A 20,630-nucleotide genomic window follows, 5' to 3' on the forward strand; every position below is an offset into this window, starting at 1 on the left:
CTGTGTGCTCTTTGGCAAGTTACTCAATCTCTCTGTGCCTCAATTTTCTTATCTGTTAGATGGGGATGATAATAATGGTACCTACCTCAAGGCATTATTGCAAGGATTAAATTCGTTAATATGCATAAGGCACTTAGAAGAAAAATGCCTGGAACACAGTCAACTCTACACAAGTGTTTGTTATCGGTGGCGGTAATACCTGTAGTAAACACTGAATTTTCAAACCGGTATCAATACTCATGAATGCAAAGGGTCACTCAAAGTAATTCATAAAGATTCTTAAAGATGAATTATTTGTATGCCCAAAGAGGATAACAAAAACTAAATATTTAAATTTAGTCCAAATAATACCAGAGTGATGTTGAAAAACTATAATTCATCCTTTATCTCCCTAAGACCCAGGATTCAGAGTGGTCAGAGTTTAAAATTAGTGCTTTGGTATGTAAATATGTATCTTTAAGAAACATATATCTAAAGGCGTAATAATACATAGAGATATCTTTAAGTATCGAAAAGCGTTTAGACAGCTTAAAGAAAACACATAAACACATGTGAATGTCAATATAAATAAAAACATAAAAATATATGAGTATGTATATATAAATATATATTTATAACTCTCCAACTGAATTCTGGCATAACTTCTGCAGGGCCTTCGAGAGCCTGTACAGAACCTTTGTGTACAACAGAAAAAAGTGGAGGAAAAAATGGTTTGCTCTCAACTACTAACCTAAAGGTTGGCAGTTCGAACCCACCCAGCAGTGCCACAGAAGAAAGGCTTGGTGATCTGCTTCCGTAGAGATTACAGCCTTGAAAACCCTATGGAGCAGTTCTACTCTGTAACAATGGAGTCGCTATGAGTCAGAATCGACTCAACAGCAATGGGTTTTTGTCTGGGACACCAGAGTCCCACAGGCCCACAGCCTGGGCATGAATGTTCTTTTCTTTCCATGGAAACACACCCCTTCCTGCAGACAGGTGCTGCAGAAGAATGGTACAGGCTAGATTTCAGTCCCTACCTTTAGCCAGGTACACTGGCCCCATCTTTTTGATCAGAAAGGGTTAGAAATCCAGGTAAGAGTAGGAGCACCGTATTGTTTTTTTAAAACTTGGCTGGTTTTCAATTCTCTTGATGGAACAATATCTTTCTTACAATTTTCAAGTTTAAACCACAAATAAAAGAGATCCCAGTCAAGACACTATTTAAACCACTGAATCTATGTAGGAGGCTAAAGAGTCTGTGGCTTCCATTAAGAAGCTAACACAGAGCACAGCCTCATCACCTCTAACAGCTGATACAACCTTGACATCTTTGTAGAGATGGACAGGTTCGTAGTCTATGTTGTTTTTCAGAAAGTGTTCGTTCACGCAGGACAAGAGGGTCATCTCCGGCAGGGAGAAGATGTCCATGAACTGCTTCATGGTGTTTCCATGAGAACTCTGCAGGCGGGGGAAGGAACACTTTAGAAAGGGAAGGCCGACATCAACAGCAGAGAGAAGATGCAACAAAGCACAAGGGAAAAGCAGCAAGAGTTTTCATTTACTAAAGGGGATTGGGAAACCCGAGTGGCTTACTGGTTTGGTGCTATGGTCGACAGTTCGAATCCACCAGGCGCTCCTTGGAAGCTCTATGGGGCAGTTCTACTCTGTCCTATGGGGTCGCTATGAGTCGGAATTGACTTGACGGCAACAGGTTTGGTTTTATTGGTTTAAAGGGGTGTCTTAAGTCATCTAGTGCTGCTATAACAGAAATACCACAAATGGATGGCTTTAACAAAGAGAAGTTTATTCTCTCACAGTCAAGTAGGCTACAAGTCCAAATTCAGGTGCCGGCTCCAGGGGAAGGCTTTCTCTCTCTGTAGGCTCTGGAGGAAGGTCCTTGTCATCAGTCTTCCCTTGGTCTGGGAGCGTCTTGGCACAGGAACCTCAGGTCCAAAGGACGCCCTCGCTGCCTTCTCGATGGTATGAGGTTCCCAACTCTCTGCTTGCTTCCCTTTCCTTTTATCTCTTGAGAGATAAAAGGTAGTGCAGGCCACACCCCAGGGAAACTCCCTTTACAATGGATCAGGGAATCAAGCAGAGATTATGATTTATAACACATAGGAAAATCACAAAATAGAGGACAACCACACGTGGCTTAACCAAGTTGACACATATTTTAGGTGGACACAATTCTGTCCATTACAAGCGCATTGTGGTTGTCAACATTTAGACCCCCTCCCCAAATAAAAATTCAAATGATAAAAACGTCCATTAGTCAGGTATGTAGGAAAGGATTACGAAGCATCAGGAAAGGCTCTGGGGGTCTGGGGGTCTGGGGGTGGTGGGAGGGGCCTTTCTCCTTAACAAACTAGTCTCCTCTCTCAAATGTTGTATGCCTTCAAGTCTTTGAGTCAATTCCGACTCAGAGTGACCCTATAGGACAGAGTAGGACCACCCCATAGAGTCTCCTAGGTGGAAATACTTATGGGAGCAGATCTCCAAGTCTCTTCTCCCATGGAGCAGCTGGTGGGTTCAAACCACAGACCTTTTGGTTGGCAGCCAAGCACTTAACCACTGTGCTACCAAGGGGCTCTCAAAATACGATCTCAAGTTTCCTTGCTAATTCTTAATGAACAGTCGATAAGTCTAGTAGTTCAAGCTCCTACACTGATAAGGTCACAGTTTTAGAAGGAAAAAAACAGGCTGCTTTAAATAAATACAGTGTTTATCATTACCTTTCCATAAAAGTCACTCATCTGTTCCAAGGGCACGTGGGATCCCTCGTACATTTCAATGACTTCTTCATCAGGGACAACACTGAGACCCCTGGAAAAATCAGAGAGGGAAGTTATAGAGTTCGGCTAGAGAGAGCAATGCGTTTCAGACCCTATCATCTGCAGGGATTATCAACGCGGGTGCAACATACTACTGTCACGGACAAAGGGGATGTGTCACCAGAAATTGTTACAAATAACAGGTATGATGTTGCTACTATCACTACTTTGTTATTGTTGTTAAGTGCCATCGAGTCAGTTCTGACTCATAGCAACCCTATGTACAACAGAACAGAACACTGCCCGGCCCTATGTACAACAAAGCACTGCCTGGTCCTGTGCCATCCTCAAGATCACTGCTATGTTTGAGCCCATGGTTGCAGCCACTGTGTCAATCCATCTTATTGAGGGTCTTCCTCTTTTTCGCTGACCCTCTACTTTACCAGGTCTGATGTCCTTCTCCAGGGACTGGTCCCTCCTGATAACATGTACAAAGTACATGAGATGAAGTCTCACCATTCTCACTTCTAAGGAGCATTCTGGCTGTACTTCTTCTAAGACAGACTTGTTCATTCTTCCGGCAGTCCATGGTATAGTCAATATTCTTCCCCAATACTACAATTCAAGTGCCTCAGTTCTTCTTCAAAGTCCTTATTTATCATCCAGCTTTCACATGCATACGAGGCAATTGAAAATACCATGGCTTGGGTCAGACACACCTTAGTCCTCAAAATGACATCTTTGATTTTCAACACTTTAGAAAGGTATCTTGCAGCAGATTTGCCCAATGCAATACATCATTTGATTTCTTCACTGCTGCTTCCATGGGCGTTGATTGTGGATCCAAGTAAAATGAAATCCTTGGCAACTTCAAACTTTTCTCCATTTATCATGATGTTGCTTAACAGCAGCAGTGCTAATGATGACCTACTATATGCCAGATACGAATTACAGAATCATTCATTTAATTCTTAGCTATCCTAGGAAGGATCACTATTTTTCTTCCCATTTTCCAGCTGAAGCAATTTCTTGGCCAAGCTCACGCAAGTAGAAAACGGTGGGATGGGATTGGAACACAGGTTTTCTGATTCCAGAGCCCACACTCTTAAACCACCACATCACCCTGCCTCCTTCAATAAAATACAGGCTTTCTAATGACCTACTTTTTGGTGTATTGGCTTTTTTTTTTAAATACCTTAGGGTAGAAAAGGGCCGTTTTTGTCTCCATCATGGTCACTCTCTTGCCCTCCAACTCTCTCCATGAGTGCATGTTGACTCACATGTGGATCTCACTCACTCGTGTGCTGAGATGGAAAGAGTCAACCACATGGTTCAGGAGAAGTAAACCCGTTTACGCAAAGCAGGAAGCCTAGGCACTACCGCCTTGGTCAAGGTGCCAAGTGAGTTATTTAACATTTAATGACCAGTTTCCTCATCTGTAAAAGGTAAAAGTAACACCTGCTACCTGTCTGCCTTAGAAAAAAGCACAATTTGTAAATGAATCCAGCTCATCAGTATAAAGGAGAAGATACGAATTCTGGAGTCAGAGCGGCCTGGATTTCAACTCCACCTCTACCACCAGCGACATGGGCAGGTGCTTTCCCTGAGCTCTTGATATCTCCTCACCTGGAATCACCCACCCTGGGGTGTTACGGGGGGAACATCCCTTCCTCTGCCCCTTCTCTAGAGGAGTAAGCACTTGAGAAATAAGACACAAATTATCAGGAATGGTACCAGAAACACCATGCAGCGCTACAAGAGGAATATAAATAATTCAGTAAGAATTTTAGTTACAAATACATGGCGTAGCATATAAAATCACTTGGCCAAAATTAAAATACGTATTCCGGCTGCTGTCAGCCCCACTGTGTGTCAGATCACCAAGTCTTTCTTCTGAGGCGCCTGTGGGTGGACCTGAACTTCCAACCTTCCGGTTACCAGGTGAGTGTGTTAACCATTTGCACCGCCCCATCCAAACCTATTGCCATCAAGTTGGTTCTGGCTCACAGAGACCTGTACAACAGAGCAGAACTGCCCCATAGGCTTTCCAAGGAGCGGCTGGTGGATTCGAACTGCTGAGCTTTTGGTTAGCAGCTGAGCTCTTAAACTACTATGCCACCAGGGCACCACCCAAGGACTCCAAAATACATATAAAATATAATTTGTTTTGATATGTGACTTTAATGAAAACATCATTTCTACCTCTTTCTTTACTTTCCATGCCCTTTATTACTTTCTAAAAGATTAGATTCATTAATATTTTGCCCTCTGATCTTGATTAACTTGTTATACTACTGGCTTTTGAAAACAAAAGAGGCACAGTGATTCCCTTATCCTTGCTCCAGAAATCAGATAAGACATTGGTACCAGACTAGATCATTCTAGACAGTGACCTTGGAAAGCAACCCGGGCTAAAGGAGCAGCAGGTAGGCATACACACTCCTGAGATTCTACCGTTTAGAAAGTATAAAAGGCAAAAAGGACTCCACTGCCTGACAATGAGTTCCTTGTCCCTGCTCACGCCCTGCCCAGGCCTTCAAAGGCCACTGCTGCCTAGAAGACAGATTCACAAGCCCGTGGCCACGCAGGCTGCATCCTTAAGATCCAAGTAACCAAATGTCAGCTCAAAGGAAGTGGTGAAATCAGCCTGTTCCAGTCTCCAATCGGCACAGCAGCCGGCTTGGCCCCGCTTGGATGCAGCCTAAACCAGCACTGCAAATGCAAATGAAAACCATTTTACAGCCCTGTGTAGATGAAGGGAGCCCTGGTGGTGCAGTGGTTAAGTGCTCTGCTGCTAACCGAAAGATCAGTAGTTCAAACTCACCAACCGCTCCTCGAGAGAAAGATGTGGCAGTCTGATGATGTAAAGATTTATAGCCTTGGAAACCCTACTGGGCAGTTCCACTCTGTCCTATAGGGTCACTATGAGTTGGAATTGACTCAGCGGCAATGGGTTTGGCTTTCTGATTTTTTTTGTGGATTAAGAAGGTCCCTGAGTGGCGTAACCAGTTTGCATTCTTCTACTAACCTCAAGGTTGGCAATTTGAACCCACCCAGCAGTATCACGGAAGAAAAGCCTGGGCGATCTGCTTCCGTAAAAATTACAGTCAAGAAAACCCTATGGAGCTCAGTTCTACTGTGAAACACATGGAGTTGCCATTGAATTGGAATCAACCCAACAGCAATGGATTCAGTTTTGGTATGGATTAAGAGAAGCATAATAGTTAAGAGCGGAGATCTGAACAAGCATGCTCAGGGTTCAAATGCCAGTTTCCTTAATTAGTAGAGGTAGCACTTTGATGCAGTCCTGGTGGCGCAAGGATGAAGAGCTCAGGCTACTAATCAAAAGGCTGGCAGTTTGAATCCACCAGCCACTCCTTGGAAATCCTATGGGGCAGTTCTACTCTGGCCTATAGGGTCACTATGAGTCGGAACCGACTCGACAGCAATGGGTTTCTTGGCTTATCACCTTGACAGGTAACTTAACCTCTTTGTGTCTCAATGTCTTCATTTTTAAAATGGGAAACAATCATAGTACCACCTCCTGGTGTTAATGAGAGGACCAAATGAGTTAATATATATAGAACAATAACTAGCACAAGGCAAGTTTTATGTAAGTGTTGCTAGTATAAATGTCCCTGGGTGGCCCAAGCAGTTTGAGCTCGTCTACTAACCTAAAAATTGGTTTGAACCTAGCACTACAGAAGAAAGGCCTGGCAATCCGCTTCCATAAAGATTACAGCCAAGAAACCCCTATGGAGCTCAGTTTTACTCTGTAACACATGAGCTTGCCACGAGCAGTGGGTTTGTTTTTTGCATTTTGGTGTGACTCTGATGGGAACAATCCTAGCTTTCTACAAGTTCCTCTTAAGAACTCAAAGCATGGGCACAGAAATGGAAGTGCAGTGGCAGCAGTCTCCCTCCTCCTGTACCCAGCTGCCCTCATTCTCAGCCCGCAGTGTAAAACTCGAACTGTTGCAGGAACTGGAGACTGGCGGCAGTCTCAGACACGAGCCACGCCGAGGCTGAAGCATTCCTCTCAGCCCTTCTCCCGTTCATTAGCTCTTTTGTGGGCACACGGACATAACGGACACTGGGGCATGCTTATGATGCCTTGGGCACTGCTCCAAGCACACTTTAGTCTCCATGACAAGCCACCTCTAAGGAGACCTGGGTGTCACCCCCATGTTACAGTAGAGGAGATCAAGGCTTAGAGAGGGTTAAGAATTTCTCAATGCCACGTGCCTGCGCATTCCACACCCTGGGGTCCACACATGCCTCCGTCATCCCCTCAGCTCGCCCACCTACTCTCAGCACTGACACCACAACGAATGCCCTAGAACCTAAACCTGAACACTCATTCCCCTTTAAAAACCTCGGCTGGCTCCTCTGTCCAGCCCCATCCCACGCTCCCTACCGCAGTGGATGGACAGTCTGCATGATAAGGAGTCACACGATCATGGGGATCACAGGAGAGAAAGGCCTTTTCAGGCTGAAGGTGAGGAGAGGCCTCAGCAAAGGTCAGCCCTGGAGGACAAGTGGGATTTCAAGAGGCAGAGAGGAAGGAAAAGTGCATCCAGAAAGCCAGCAGGAGCAAAAGCCGAGCAGTGAAAAAGGAGAACTGAGATGAAACGAATGCATGTGTTTTTTTTCTCCTGCCCAGGATCCCCTCCCTCTGATTGGTCCTGGACCAAGCAAGTAACCCAAATCATTCGGGTAAGATTTGGTCTTCAGGTTCTGCTTGAAACTGTTGTGAGGAGAGGCCTCTTTCTCCTCTTAACCTGGAACTGGGGGGATGTCGGCCTGGTATTGCCAGGGGCCACCACCAGTGGGGGCTGCCTAAGAGTGGGCTAATCCAAGAGATAGAAAGAGTTCAGACAGTATCAATTGGCCCCTGGAGTCAGCCACACCTGAGACTGTCCCTGGGTTATACAATTAGCGAGCCAATATTGTGTTTTTTATTAAGCCAGTTTGAGCTGGATTGCAGTCACCTGCAACCAAGGGTCTTAGTCAATCCAATAAGTAAAGGAGCTGTGCATGGAAGAAGCAGCAGCTAAGTCTCTTGAGTAGGTTGACTAAAAACCTAAGAAGCTAAAACACTTGAATTGCTGGAAAATAAACATATGCATGAAGCATCTGGAAAAAAATAAGGAGAGTTACACGTGGTGGTGGTGTATCAAGTCAATTCTGGCTCACAGCAACCCTACAGGACACAATAGAACTAAGTGCCCCCCCCCAAGGTCTCCTAGGCTGAAACCTTTACAGGAGCAGATCGCCAGGTCTTTTCTCTCGTGGAGCATCTGGTAGGTATGAACCACCAACCTTTCTGTTAGCAACCAGGCACTTTAACCACTGTGCCAACCGGGCTCTCTAGAAAACTGTTTATCGATATTATGATAAATGGTGAAGAAATTAAAAGCTGCCAAGGATTCCGCTCTACTTGGATCAACGATCAACACCCATGAAAGCAGCAGTCAAAAAATCAAACAACAAATTGCATCGGGTAAATCTGTTGCAAAAGACCTCTTCGAAATCTTAAAAAAAAAAAAAGTCATTTGGATGAGTAGGGTATGCCTGACCCAAGCCATGGTCTTATCAAGTGCCTCATGTGCGTGCAAAAGCTGGACAATGAAAAAGAAAGGCAGAAAAGTTGGTGCATTCGAACTGTGGTGTTGGCAAAGAATACTGAATATACCATGGGCTGCCAGAAGAATAAATCAGTCTTGGAGGAACTACAGCCTTGAGCTTGTACAGCCTTAGAGGATGGTCCTTAGAGGCAAGGATGGCGACACTTTGACTTGTTTACTTCGGACACGTCATCAGGAAAGATGGATCACTAGAAAAGGGTATCACATTCGGTAAAGTAAAGGGTCAGCGAAAAAGAGCAAAACCTTCAACAAGATGGCTGGACACAGTGGCTGCAACAAGGTGCTCAAACATAGCAACGATTAGTGAGGATCGCGCAGGACTAGACAAGGTTTTGTTCTGTGGTACATGGGGTCACTATGAATCAGAGCCCACTCAATGGCACCAACAACATAGAAATGCTAAGCAAATACAAAAGGAGGTTATCATTAATCCTAAGAAAAGCCAAACACTGTACAAGAAAGAAAACAATTGCAGTGCACTACTTGGCTTATGAATGAACGAGACCTGCAGAGTCAACAATACTGAAAACAATGACTCATGACACAATCAAACACTGTGCTCTTAATGAGGCTGAAGAAGGGGAGCTGTGCAGGAAGGCTAAACCCTCCTCTCTCACAGCAGGAACCAGGTCCAGAATAAACTAGGAAATAGAAGTATGAGCACATTATTTAGAAATAAGAATAAAATTTTCCAGAAAATAATGTTTAACAGGGTTTAAAGGGTCAGGAATGAGATTGGGCAGTCTGAAGAAGCAGGCAGAGAACTGCCATTGTTCATGGTGACCCTTCCAGTACTATTTGATTGTAATTGTATGTGTGTGTTATATTTTATTCTGACAAAAATATTAATTTTAACAGAGCTTGTGAGAGAAGAATCTAAGCTAACATATGCACATTTTTTTAAGGTACAAGGTATGAACCTAAATATAAACCACACTCCTGAACTCCAAATTTGAGAATTTGAAAAGGCAAAATCCTTCATTTTAAAAGTCACAAAGACTACTGATTATAACAAATAGAAAAGAAAAAAAGTCTTCATATGCAAACCACTCAATTACCATGACAAAAACAAGACTCGCTCCCTCACCAGGACACACTAACCCAAAAAAACCCAGTGTCACGCCCAGAACGCCTCACCAGGATCCTCACTCAGCTGACCAGCCATCACCTCCAGAAAGCCTGTCCTGCTCCTGGAAGTCTGGGTAAGGTGTGTCCTCTTGAGTACTCCCTAGTGGTCTGAGCACATTTCCATTATCACCTTTGTCACTCTGGGCTGCATTGGTTATACGTGTGGCTTTCTACCTATACACCAAGATCCTTGGAGGCCTCATCCTTGCAATCGAAACCCCTAGCTGCTAGCATGGCAGCAGGCTTCCATAAATGTTCTTTGAGTGAGTGAGTGAGCAGTACACATACCATAGCCCTCCTCATCACTAAACAGCAGTGGACCCTGAAACCCAAAGCCACTTGATTACTTTGAGTAAATTCAATTTAGTCCTCTGATTGATTCTTCTTACCTGTAGACAGTTCCCAGCTGGATGTAATGAAAAGCATCAATCTTCATCAAGATGGCCTTTAAAAACACAAACACATGCACAAATAAGCAATGCATAGCAATTAGCATATGTGATGAGAAGAATTCCAGGTATCATCATAAATCCTATCAGCATTAGGCTGCCACGACAAGGAAGCACACTGCATGTTTTCTGAAAGGTCTGCTGGTTAACTAAAGCACCGTACAACTCACTTAGGAAATGGTGTCTCTGCAAAAAAAAGATAGGGCATCGGGCCCCTCCTGAAAACACCAAAAATGACTCCTGGACTAACCCAAAAACAAAAAACCCACAGCACCTCCCAAATAGCTGAGCGTATTCACGCTTTTCTAATACGCAGGCTCTTCATAAAAGACTTTATCCAAAGATGTTTGAATCATTCAGTTCTGCAGTCCCAGAGAAAATCAATTTACATGTCCAGCAAAGTACCAAGAGTACACTTTATTCTCAAACACCGTTAAACTGTAAAGAAACATGAGAACTCAACCTACCCGCTGTACATCATAATGAAGTCCACGAATTGCAAAATTTGGGTCATACTCATACTTCCTGATTTCTGCAGGGTACTAAGAAAGAAGAAAGGGGTTTTAGCTAATAACGTACTGTACTAAGTTCAAGATAGCGTTCAGGTTTGACACTTGTACAAACAGTAAGGTAGGTGATGCACTCTGGTGGGGAGAAAGGCTCAGAAGGGACAAGCTACAGCTTCCTGGACAGTGCCTCTGCCCTGCTGGGCGAGGCCAAAAGGGGCAACAGAGCCCTCCCTCCTGCCAGGCCCTCCCTCCTGATGCCAGCCCCCCACCCCCACCAGGACCCTCCCCCGTGCCGGACCTCCCTCCAGCCCCTACTGGGGCTGATCTGCCCAAGCACAGTTCAGGCCTCATCCCCACCTCCAACTTCTCTGTCTTAACTCTCCCCTCCTCTCCTGTCCTGCTGCCCTTGGACTCCCAGACCCCTGTAACCTCAGAAACAAATCTCCTTCTGTCCCCGAAGCATCCCTGACCCCTCTTGATTTTAAGGCTGCTGATGAAGAAGAGCTAGAAAGTACCTTCTCTGTTACTAGAAGCACCACTTTTCCCAAACACAGTGCCAACTATCCACTCAGGTCATATTTGAGCACCTCAATATCAAGAGAACCAAGGTGAAAACTCTTCAGAAAGGGCCTCCTCCACAGAGCTGTCATCGCTTTTGTCATCTGGACAGCTGACTGCAGCTCATCCACAGAACCAAGAGCTGCTGAGGCCAGAGGGACCCTACTCAGCCCAGGGAGGCTCTTCTCGGCACGTGGCGCCCAGTACCACTCCATCATTCTGTCTCAGAACGCACACGAATTCTGGAGGCAGCCTAGCCTTCCTGGTATCTCCCCTAGTTATTAAACTACTTCTCACACAACGCAAAAATCCTGACCTTTATCTACTGAACCAGGCAACCAAGTCCTTCTGCCCCTCCCCAAATCTCGGAATGAGAACACCAGCCACCCCACAGACAGGGCACCCGTGTGCCAGGCACAGTGTCAGCTGCTACTGCACAACAGGCCTCCCTGCCTGTAACACAGCAGAGCCTCAGAGGCACCGAGGAAACACCCTGGCCTTGACCATACACTAGTGCACAGCGGGGCGGGGAGTCAGGCCATGGCCATGTGCTCCCCACCCCTGCTCTGCCCACAGCACACACAGCCCCGGGACAGAGTATCCCTTTGTCTGGAGAGGCAGCAACACTACTATGTAAATATACTTGCAATCATGATGTTCACTGTTCAAGTGAATACCTAGACAACTAGTAAAACTCAAGGAAATTGCTTTCCATGGCTTCATGGCCAGGGTCACATCTGTGTGAGAACATTTCCTGGTACCACCAGGCTCAACCGCACACGGCAAGTTCTGAAGTCAGGCTGCGGGAAGCACTGACTCCAATGTCACACTTGGGCTCATTTATCTAACACCTGCCATGAGTGCCAAGAAATCACTAAGCTGACATTCCCACCCACAGGTGTATCCAAGAATTCTGAATGCTGTGCACAGTTCTTTATTCTTATTGACATACATGCCACAGTCTACACCGAACCCAAGATATAGTAATATGGTTCTGTACTGAAAGGAAGCCAAGGAACTTCAGCAATCTAGACTCTCCTTTTAAACTTGGGAATGATGAATAAGGGGTGGGAAAGAAGAAAGAGATTTAAAAGATGTCACTGAGAGACGGTGCTTTTATTGAGCTTTTATTATGTACCACACACTGTGCTAGACGCTTTCTGCAACTTGCTTTCATTTACTCCTCCCTAACCCAGCACGAAAGAGAAAGAGTGTATTAAGACCATTTTATCGTTGAATAGTCTGAAGGTTAGTGTTATGGATGGAATTGTGTTCCCCCCAAAAAACCTGTCAACTTTGCTAGGCTATGATTCCTAGAATTGTGTGACTATCCACCATTTTGTCATCTGATGTGATTTTTCTATGTATTGTAAATCCTGCCTCTATGATGTTAATGAGGCAGGATTAGAGGCAGTTAGTTAATGAGGCAGGACTCAACCTACAAGATTAGATTGTGTCTTAATCTCTTTTGAGATACAAAAAGAGAGAGGCAAGCAGAGAGACAGAGAGGACCTCATACCACCAAGAAAGCAGTACTGGAAGCAGAGCATGTCCTTTGGACCCAGGGTCCCTGTGCTGAGAAGCTCCTCAACCAAGGGAAGGTTGATGACAAGGACCTTCCCCCAAAACCGACAGAGAGAGCCTTCACCTAGAGCTAGCTAGTGCCCTGAATTCAGACTTCTAGCCTACTAGATTGTGAGAGAATAAACTTCTATTCATTAAAGCCATCTGCTTGTGATATTTCTGTTACAGCAGCACTAGATAACTAAGAAGTTAGGGACAAGAAACTTGCCCAGGATCACACACCTGGAGAGAGGTCAAGCCCGTATTTGAACCCAGGTCTGTGGCATGCAAAAGCACACCTCAAACCACCATGAAGTCAACTCGGAACTGACTCTGAGACACCACAGTGGACACTCACCACCTCCCCGCCAAAGCAGCACCTGCCACCTCAGAGAGTCTCAAAAATTTTGATTAAAGGATTCAGGATTAAGGGTGGAATGCTGAGCATTTTAGCTGAGAGAGGGTGCATGAATAAGAAAGAGTACCTAGGCCAACTGGCATAACAAAGTTTATTAAGAAACTATTCTGTATCCCACTTTGGTGAGTGGTATCTGGGGTCTTAAAAGCTAGCGAGCTGCCATCTAAGATGCATTAACTGCATCAGGAACAAAAGAGAATGAAGAACACCAAAAACACAAGGAAAATATAAGCCCAAGAGGCAAAACGGGCCACATAAACCACAGACTCCATCAGCCCGAGACCAGAAGAATTGGATGGTACCTGGCTACCACCAAAGATCACCCTGACAGGGAATACAACAGAGAGTCCCTGATGGAGCAGAAGAAAAGTAGGGTGCAGAACTCAAATTCTAGTAAAAAGGCCAGAATTAATGGTCTGACTGTTAATGAGACCTCTAATGAAGGTATGGAGCCCTGGTGGTACAGTGGTTAAAGAGCTTGGCTACTAACTAAAAGGTCAGCAATTCGAATCTGCCAGCCATTCCTTGGAAAGCCTATGGGGCAGTTCTACTCTGCCCTATAGGGTCCCTATGAGACAGAATTGACTGGATGGCAACAGGTTTTTGTTACTATTATATTTAATCTGTGTATCAGCCCTACAAATGGATGTCTCTGTTTTACAGTTGAGGAAACTGAGACTTAAAGAGTTAAGCCCTTAGCTGAAGGCCACAGGCCAGTAGGAGGCAGAACCAGGCTTTGAACTCAAATCTGTTTGCTTCCAAGCACAGGTGCCCTCTCCTCTACTCCATGCTGCCCATTGCAGGGCTGATCACACCTTCCTGTTCTACTCAGTGGGTTTATTGTTCATATGAAAATAAAATATTCATGAAAATTAAACATTTATAAAATTTCAGGGGTGGAGAGAGGTGAAACAGATGGAAAAAATAAAAGGTGCAATGATGGTGATTAGGAAAGCTTCCAGATTTAAGACTATTGAAATCTCATTTCCATTATGTCTGTTTGTTACTTTGAGAAATGTTATAACTCTAATTATATCAGGCATATTAATAGATTCAATTGTGCTTACGCAGATTTTTCTCTTGCTCCAATTAAACAAAATAATTCTTCCAAGTTGGATGCCACTTTTCCTGCCAAGACTAACTGCACTTTATATGCCTGTAGAGATGGAAAGATGTCTGCTTTTGAGACGCACAGTAAATCTGCAATTTTGCATCTTTCTAAAAGCAAATGTGAAAGTTCCAGCTCCTTCAATTACTCTTTTTTTACAAGAACAAATTTTTTTTTTAATGTAAATAATATAGGGCAATGACTGTCTCTGTTTTCATTTCACATGCCTGCCAAGGAAGAGAAGGGAGTGTGTGATTCTTGATTTCACCCCCCAAATGTGTACCTTTATCTAAAAAAAAACCAAACCTCTTGTCATCAAGCTATTAGTAGTTAACAACTAATACTGATTCAGTGCTTTCTATGTGCCAGGCACTTTACGTTTATTAACTCATTTAACGATCACAAGAACACTGCAAGGAAAGTACTCTCACTATGCTTATTTTAAAGAGGAGGACACTGAGGCCCAGAGAAATTCGGTAAGTGGCTCAAGATCACACAGGAAATAAGTGGTAAAAGCCAATATTTGAAACTCAAGTGCCTTGCTTTTGGCACGTAGCTGACAATCAAGAGATGGTGCTGTTTTAAAATGACCTTCATCTTATAGATGATACGAAAGTCACAGAAAATGAGGTCAGAAGATCCTGGACTAGAATACCCAACACCAATTCAATACCCCTTCAGCTCGATCTCCCAGCAGAATGGGGAAGAGATGGTGTAGACTGTCTGATGGGCGAGCAAAGGCATAACCACTTAGTTCTTAACTCCCCATTCCCCTTACGGTCAAGAGAAAGGACCACAGATTTGATGGAAGAGAAGTATGTGTCTGGAACAAATGGAGACATGCAGCTGGATGGCTAGATAGTTTCACAATTGGTAAAGTGCCATAGGCTGGCTGTTGGATTGATTAAAGGCAGAAGAAAAGGTTATTTTTGGAAAACACCCTTTCTGCATTTTGGAAGAGGACAAAATGGGTTGCTTATTAACTCCACTGATAACAAAAAGCTGATGGGATCAGGGATAGACTAGATCAAATGGTCATCACCTAAAACTAAGGGAAACTTTTGGTGCATCAGTATAATAAAAGTACGGCGTCCAGAACCAGGGAGGTAGTAGTCTCCCTCTATGCCACACTGGCCAGGCCCCATTTGCAGTAACATCTTCAGTTCATGGCCTCACATTTGGGAGGGACAAACCACAGCAGAAAGGAAGGTGATCAGGGTAATGAAAAGAATGGAAAATAAGACAAATAGTTGGGAAAACTAAGAATGAAAGCCTGGGAAGAGAAGTCTTGGAGGGCATAATAAGGCTTGTCTCTACAATACCCAACCCATTATATATCTGGTACTCAAAGAGTCAAATATAAAACGATCAGTGCCTTAGGCTGGGTTCTCTAGAGAAGCAAAACTAATAAAGCATATAAATATATAAAGAGAGAGATGTATATCGAGGAAACAGCTCACGCAATTGTAGAGGCTAGAATGTCCCAAGTCCATGGATCAGAATAGAGGCTTCTCCCGATTCACATGGCTGCAGGTGCTGGCGAACTCAAGATCAGCAAGTCTGAAAGCAGGGCTCTTGCTCATAGGCTGTGAAGATCCAGAAATCCTAAGATCAGCAGATAAGCTGATAGCTCAAGTCCCAAGAACTGGAGGTCAGACGAATAGGAGGCAGCCACAGGATCCAGAGTGAGGAAAAAGCTACAAAGTCTGCTTATATTCGGATGCAGGCCACACCCTCAACGAAACTGCGTTTCAACTGACTGGCTACTCACAACAGATCCCATAATGGGAGTGATCACATATAAACACTGAGAATCACGCCCCAGCCAAGTTGACACACAATCTTAACCATCACAGTCAGTTTCCATGATTTGGGTCTCTAGGTTACTCACATCCACCCACCCCACCCACCCTAAGTCCACCTCTGCTGGTATGGTGGATTGATTACTTTTGTGTGTGGCCTTTATAGCCATGTCTCATAACTTCCACCTAGGTGATACAGTAATTGTGGTATACCAAGGGGATTGGTCAGCTTTGCCTTAAGAGAGAGCCAAGTCCAGAGCAAAGAGGAGAGCCCACCACCACCAAGGAAGGAGAGACCTGCAGGAGACAGCACAGTAGGCTTCCTGGCAAGAAAGCTGAGTGCCTTTGGGCAGAGACCAAGGGCCAGGGAGAAGTCTACACCTGACTCACAAATTTGGGACTTGCCACCCTCCAAAACTTCATGAGCAATTTCCTTTATACGTTCCGTGAGTTCTGTGAGTCACTGCAAGAAATTAGGGAACCCAAAGACAGTAGGGAGAGTACTGAGGCGAGAGGGAGCAGTTGATGTTAGAGATGATGGAGTGGTACAGCAGCTTGGAAAAGTTAGACATTTGGGACATCTTTAACCTCTGCCTCGTAGGAATCAGCTTTATGCTGATCCTTATAAAAGAAATTATTCATTTAGCTGGCAAACTCCTTCAAGGCTTGGCTGAAATACTACCTTCTCTGTCATGTCCCTAGCTCCCTCAGGCAAAGTTAGTTGTTCCAACCATCCTGCATGCATCCCTAGCTCTCTGTTCAGATCTCTACTGAGCCCTCCCCCAGGTAGCATCATAATTTTTCTACCCAACTGGCTACCTCTCCCATTAGACTGTTGGTTCTCCAAGGGCAGTACCTGTGTCCTATTCCCCTTTATCCTCCCTGCTTCTATTACAGAGCTTAGCACAGAACCAAAGGAAAAAAAAAAAACCTTTGCTATCGAGTCGATTCTAACCCATAGCGACCCTATAGGACAGAAGAGAACTGCCCCATACAGTTTCCAAGCAGCAGTTGGTAGATTCGAACTGCCGACCTTCTGGTTAGCAGCCAAGCTCTTAACCACTCTGCCACCAGAGCTCCAAGACATTGAAAATATGCTTTATATAACAAAGCAGTTCAAATCAGTGCTAAGGGTAAAACACTGCCTATCATTTGAGGAATCCCTTCTAACCAGCAATTGCCAGGCTTTCACTTCACCAGGCCTAGGGGGAATTATGTCACTAATCTGTAAGCAATGAGAACACAGACATCTGCAGCTGAGTCTGCCTTAGTTATCTAGTGAGTGGCTATAACAAACAGAAGTTTATTCTCTCAGTCTAGTAGGCTAGAAGTCTGAATGCAGGGCACCAGCTCCAGGGGAAGGCTTTCTCTCTCTGTTGGCTCTGGCAGAAGGTCCTTGTCATCGATCTCTCCAGGTGGAAGAGCTTCTCAGAGCAGGGACCCTGGGTCCAAATGACATGCTATTTTCCTGGCTCTGGTTTCGTGGTCCCCCGTCTCTTTGTTCGCTTCTCCCTTTTATATCTCAAAAGAGGCTGACTTAAGACAAAACCAAATCTTGTAGATTGAGTCCTGCCTCATTAACATAACTGCCTCTAATTCTGCCTCATTAACATCATAGAGGCAGGATTCACAACACATAGGAAAATCATATCTGATGACAAAACAGTGAACAATCACACAATACTGGGAATCATGGCCTAGCCAAGTTGATATACATTTATTGGGGGACACAATTCAATCCATAACATTCTACCCTTTGGCCTTCAATATTCATGTTCTTGCCACATGTAAGAAACATTTGCCCCATCATATCATAGCAAAAGTCTTAAATCAACTCCAAGTTCAAAATCTAAAAATTCCTCTTCATCTGTGAAATCCAGAATACAAGTTATTTGCTTCCAAAGTACAATGGTGGGACCAACACAAGGTAGATATTTCCATCAAAAATGGGAGAAACTAGAGGGAAAGAAGGCATAACAGGCACCAGGCAAGTCAGTAGAACACATTACATTAGCCCTCAAGTCTTGAAAATAATCCCCTGTTCTCTGAGACCATTTACACGATGACCCTGCCCTTCAGACTCTAGGTATTGGCCATACTCTCTGGATTCTGAGTGGAGGACCCTGGGCCCTGGGCTTCAGCTCTTCCTTCCAGGCCCACTGGAATAACAACTCTGCTCCCTCGACTTTGGGTGACCCCATTCTCCTAGTCCATCTGAGTGGCGACTCCACCCTTGGACACCCAGGCAGCTCTGCTTTCTGTGTTCACCTCTTCAGCTTCTGCTTCCTGGTTCCTTGGCCTCTTGGCTCCTGGGGCATCATCACCCACATCTGGCCCATTCCAGCAAGTGTTCCAAAGCTCTGTAGCTCTACCAATAAGTGCCTGGAGACACCCCAATCCAGCAGTAAACTTCAGCCAGAAGGCACTCTGCTCTTCTGCTCCTTGGGTCAGCAAGGCTAGCTCCACCAATAAGTGCCCATGGGCATCTCACTCTGCCAGGAAACCTCCTGCACAAAGGCACTCAGCTCTCTCGCTCCAGGGGCTGACTCCAGTGCTGTCTCATGCTAGTCTCCTGGTTCTGCTGCCACGATTTCTCTGCTGCTGCTGGTTCGCTGGTGCTGCTTCTTGCCATCTGCACCACCTCCAGTGTAACAGCTCTTCTCACTTCCTTCCAAGTCTTCAACAGAATTGTCTTTGACATCCATAATTCCACCAAAAGTCTCTTCATGGCTATCCAGGCTTTTACTGCTGGGCAATTTAAAACTCTTCCAGTCTCTCTTCATTCACAGTTTCAAAACCATTTCTACGTTTTAGATACCTATTACAGCGGCACCCCACTCTCTGGCACCAAATCCTGTCTTAGTCATCTAGTGCTGCTATAACAGAAATACCACAAGTGATGGCTTTAACAAACAGAAATTTATTCTCTCGATAAATGAAAGTTTATTCTCTTTAATTCAAACAGAATTAGACTAGATGTCCAAATTCAGGGCACCATCTCCAAGGGAAGGCTTTCCCTCTCTGACAGCTCTAGTGGAAGGTCCTTGTCAAAAATCTTCCCAGGTTGAAGAGCTTCTCAGTGAAGGGACCCCAGGTCCAAAGGATGCACTATTTTCCTGGCTCTTGTTTCTTGGCGGTATGAGACCCCCTGTCTCTTTGCCTGCTTCTCTCTTTTATATCTCAAAAGAGACTGACTTAACACAAAACCTAAGCTTGTAGATTGAGTCCTCCCTCATTAACATAACTGCCTCTAATCCTGCCTCATTAACATCATAGAGGTCTGGTTTACAACACATAGGAAAATCACATCAGATGACAAAATGGTAGATGATCACACAAACCTGGGAAACATGGCCTAACCAAGTTGACAAACATTTCTGGGGAATACAATTCCATCCATAACAGTCTCCATTAACGCCTCACTTAGGGCATCTTTTACCAGAGACAGCTGAAGATTTTTTTAAAAACAACTATCTTAAAGATATAGTCAAAGTCTACTCACTCATTCTGCAACAACTTACTAAATGACTTCTGTGTGCCAAGCAAGGGGTAACAGCTCAAGGCTGTTCTTCAAATGTCTAAGCAAAAAGGGGAGGAAGACCCAAATGTCCCTGTGATCTTACCCGGTGTTCGTTGATGAGAAGGTCCCGAGCAGCATTAAATATCAATGTGTGGAGGTGCTTTGAATAAAACACCAAAGTGTAATCATAATCAAAACCATAGATCTCAATATCCGACAGGCTCATTTCATTGTTGGAGAAAATGGCGTCTGGATTCAACAGGTTGCTCATAATTGAAGGAATCAAATCTAGAAGAAAAAAACACATTACACCATGTAATAAATAAAAGCGAGCATGATTTTTAAATAAAATGAGTAAACTAAAGTACAAGAATAACTTGCTTCACCTTGAAAGATTACAGTAAGTGAAAGAAGCCAGTCATAAAGGACCACATACTGTATGATTCCATTTATACGAACTGTCCAGAATAAGCAAACCCGGAGACAGAAAGCAGATTAGTGGTTGTCAGGGGGAGGGGACTTGGGGAGAAATGGAAAGTTATGGCTAATGGATTATAAATTTTTTTTTTAGAGTGACGAAAATGTTCTAAAATTGATTGTAGTGATGGTTACACAACTCTGTGAAGATACTAAAAACCACTGAATGGTGTACCTCAAATAGGTGAATTGTGTTGTATGTAAATATGTCAATTAAGCTATTATAAAAACAGAGTGATTTGCTTCAACATTACAAAAGATGTGCTTTGCTTAAAAAATGAAACATGATAATTATAGAGATTTTAGGTGATAAAAATGTATGAACGGGAAAATTTAAATATCACATATCATCTCAACATCCACAAATAAAACTAGTAATATTTCATGTATTTGCTATCAATATTTTTCGTGTATAGATTTTACACAGGTGGCCTCACACTGTATATACAGTTTTACATTGTGCTTTGCACATTTAATATTCTATCATGACTATGCAAACCCTGGTGGCGTAGTGGTTAAGTGCTACAGCTGCTAACCAAAGGGTAGGCAGTTCGAATCCGCCAGGCTCTCCTTGGAAACCCTGTGGGGCAGTTCTACTCTGTCCTATAGGGTCGCTATGAGTTGGAATCGACTCGACAGCACTGGGTGGGTATCGTGACTATGGAGTCCCTGGGTAGTGCAAACAGTTAGCATG

The 20,630-nt window shown here is 44.1% G+C and overlaps 1 protein-coding gene across 3 annotated transcripts in view; it reads right to left on the bottom strand.

The window, feature by feature from the left end:
• Positions 1-20,630, bottom strand: part of NT5DC3 (5'-nucleotidase domain containing 3) — a 182,329-nt gene that overhangs the window by 137,997 nt on the left and 23,702 nt on the right. For all 3 annotated transcript variants that reach the window (XR_007517361.1, XR_007517360.1, XM_049884207.1), the window contains exons 2-6: positions 19,563-19,747; positions 10,449-10,523; positions 9,922-9,977; positions 2,718-2,808; positions 1,303-1,440 (exon numbers count right to left, since the gene is read on the bottom strand). Coding sequence is in view for 1 of the 3 variants with exons in the window: in XM_049884207.1 (XP_049740164.1) it covers positions 1,303-1,440; positions 2,718-2,808; positions 9,922-9,977; positions 10,449-10,523; positions 19,563-19,747 (545 nt within the window). In the remaining 2 variants the exon portion in view is untranslated. The remainder of the gene's footprint in view (positions 1-1,302; positions 1,441-2,717; positions 2,809-9,921; positions 9,978-10,448; positions 10,524-19,562; positions 19,748-20,630) is intronic.

This window comes from Elephas maximus, chromosome 4 (assembly GCF_024166365.1).
Source record: "Elephas maximus indicus isolate mEleMax1 chromosome 4, mEleMax1 primary haplotype, whole genome shotgun sequence".
In the NCBI taxonomy this organism is placed as follows: Eukaryota; Metazoa; Chordata; class Mammalia; order Proboscidea; family Elephantidae; genus Elephas; species Elephas maximus.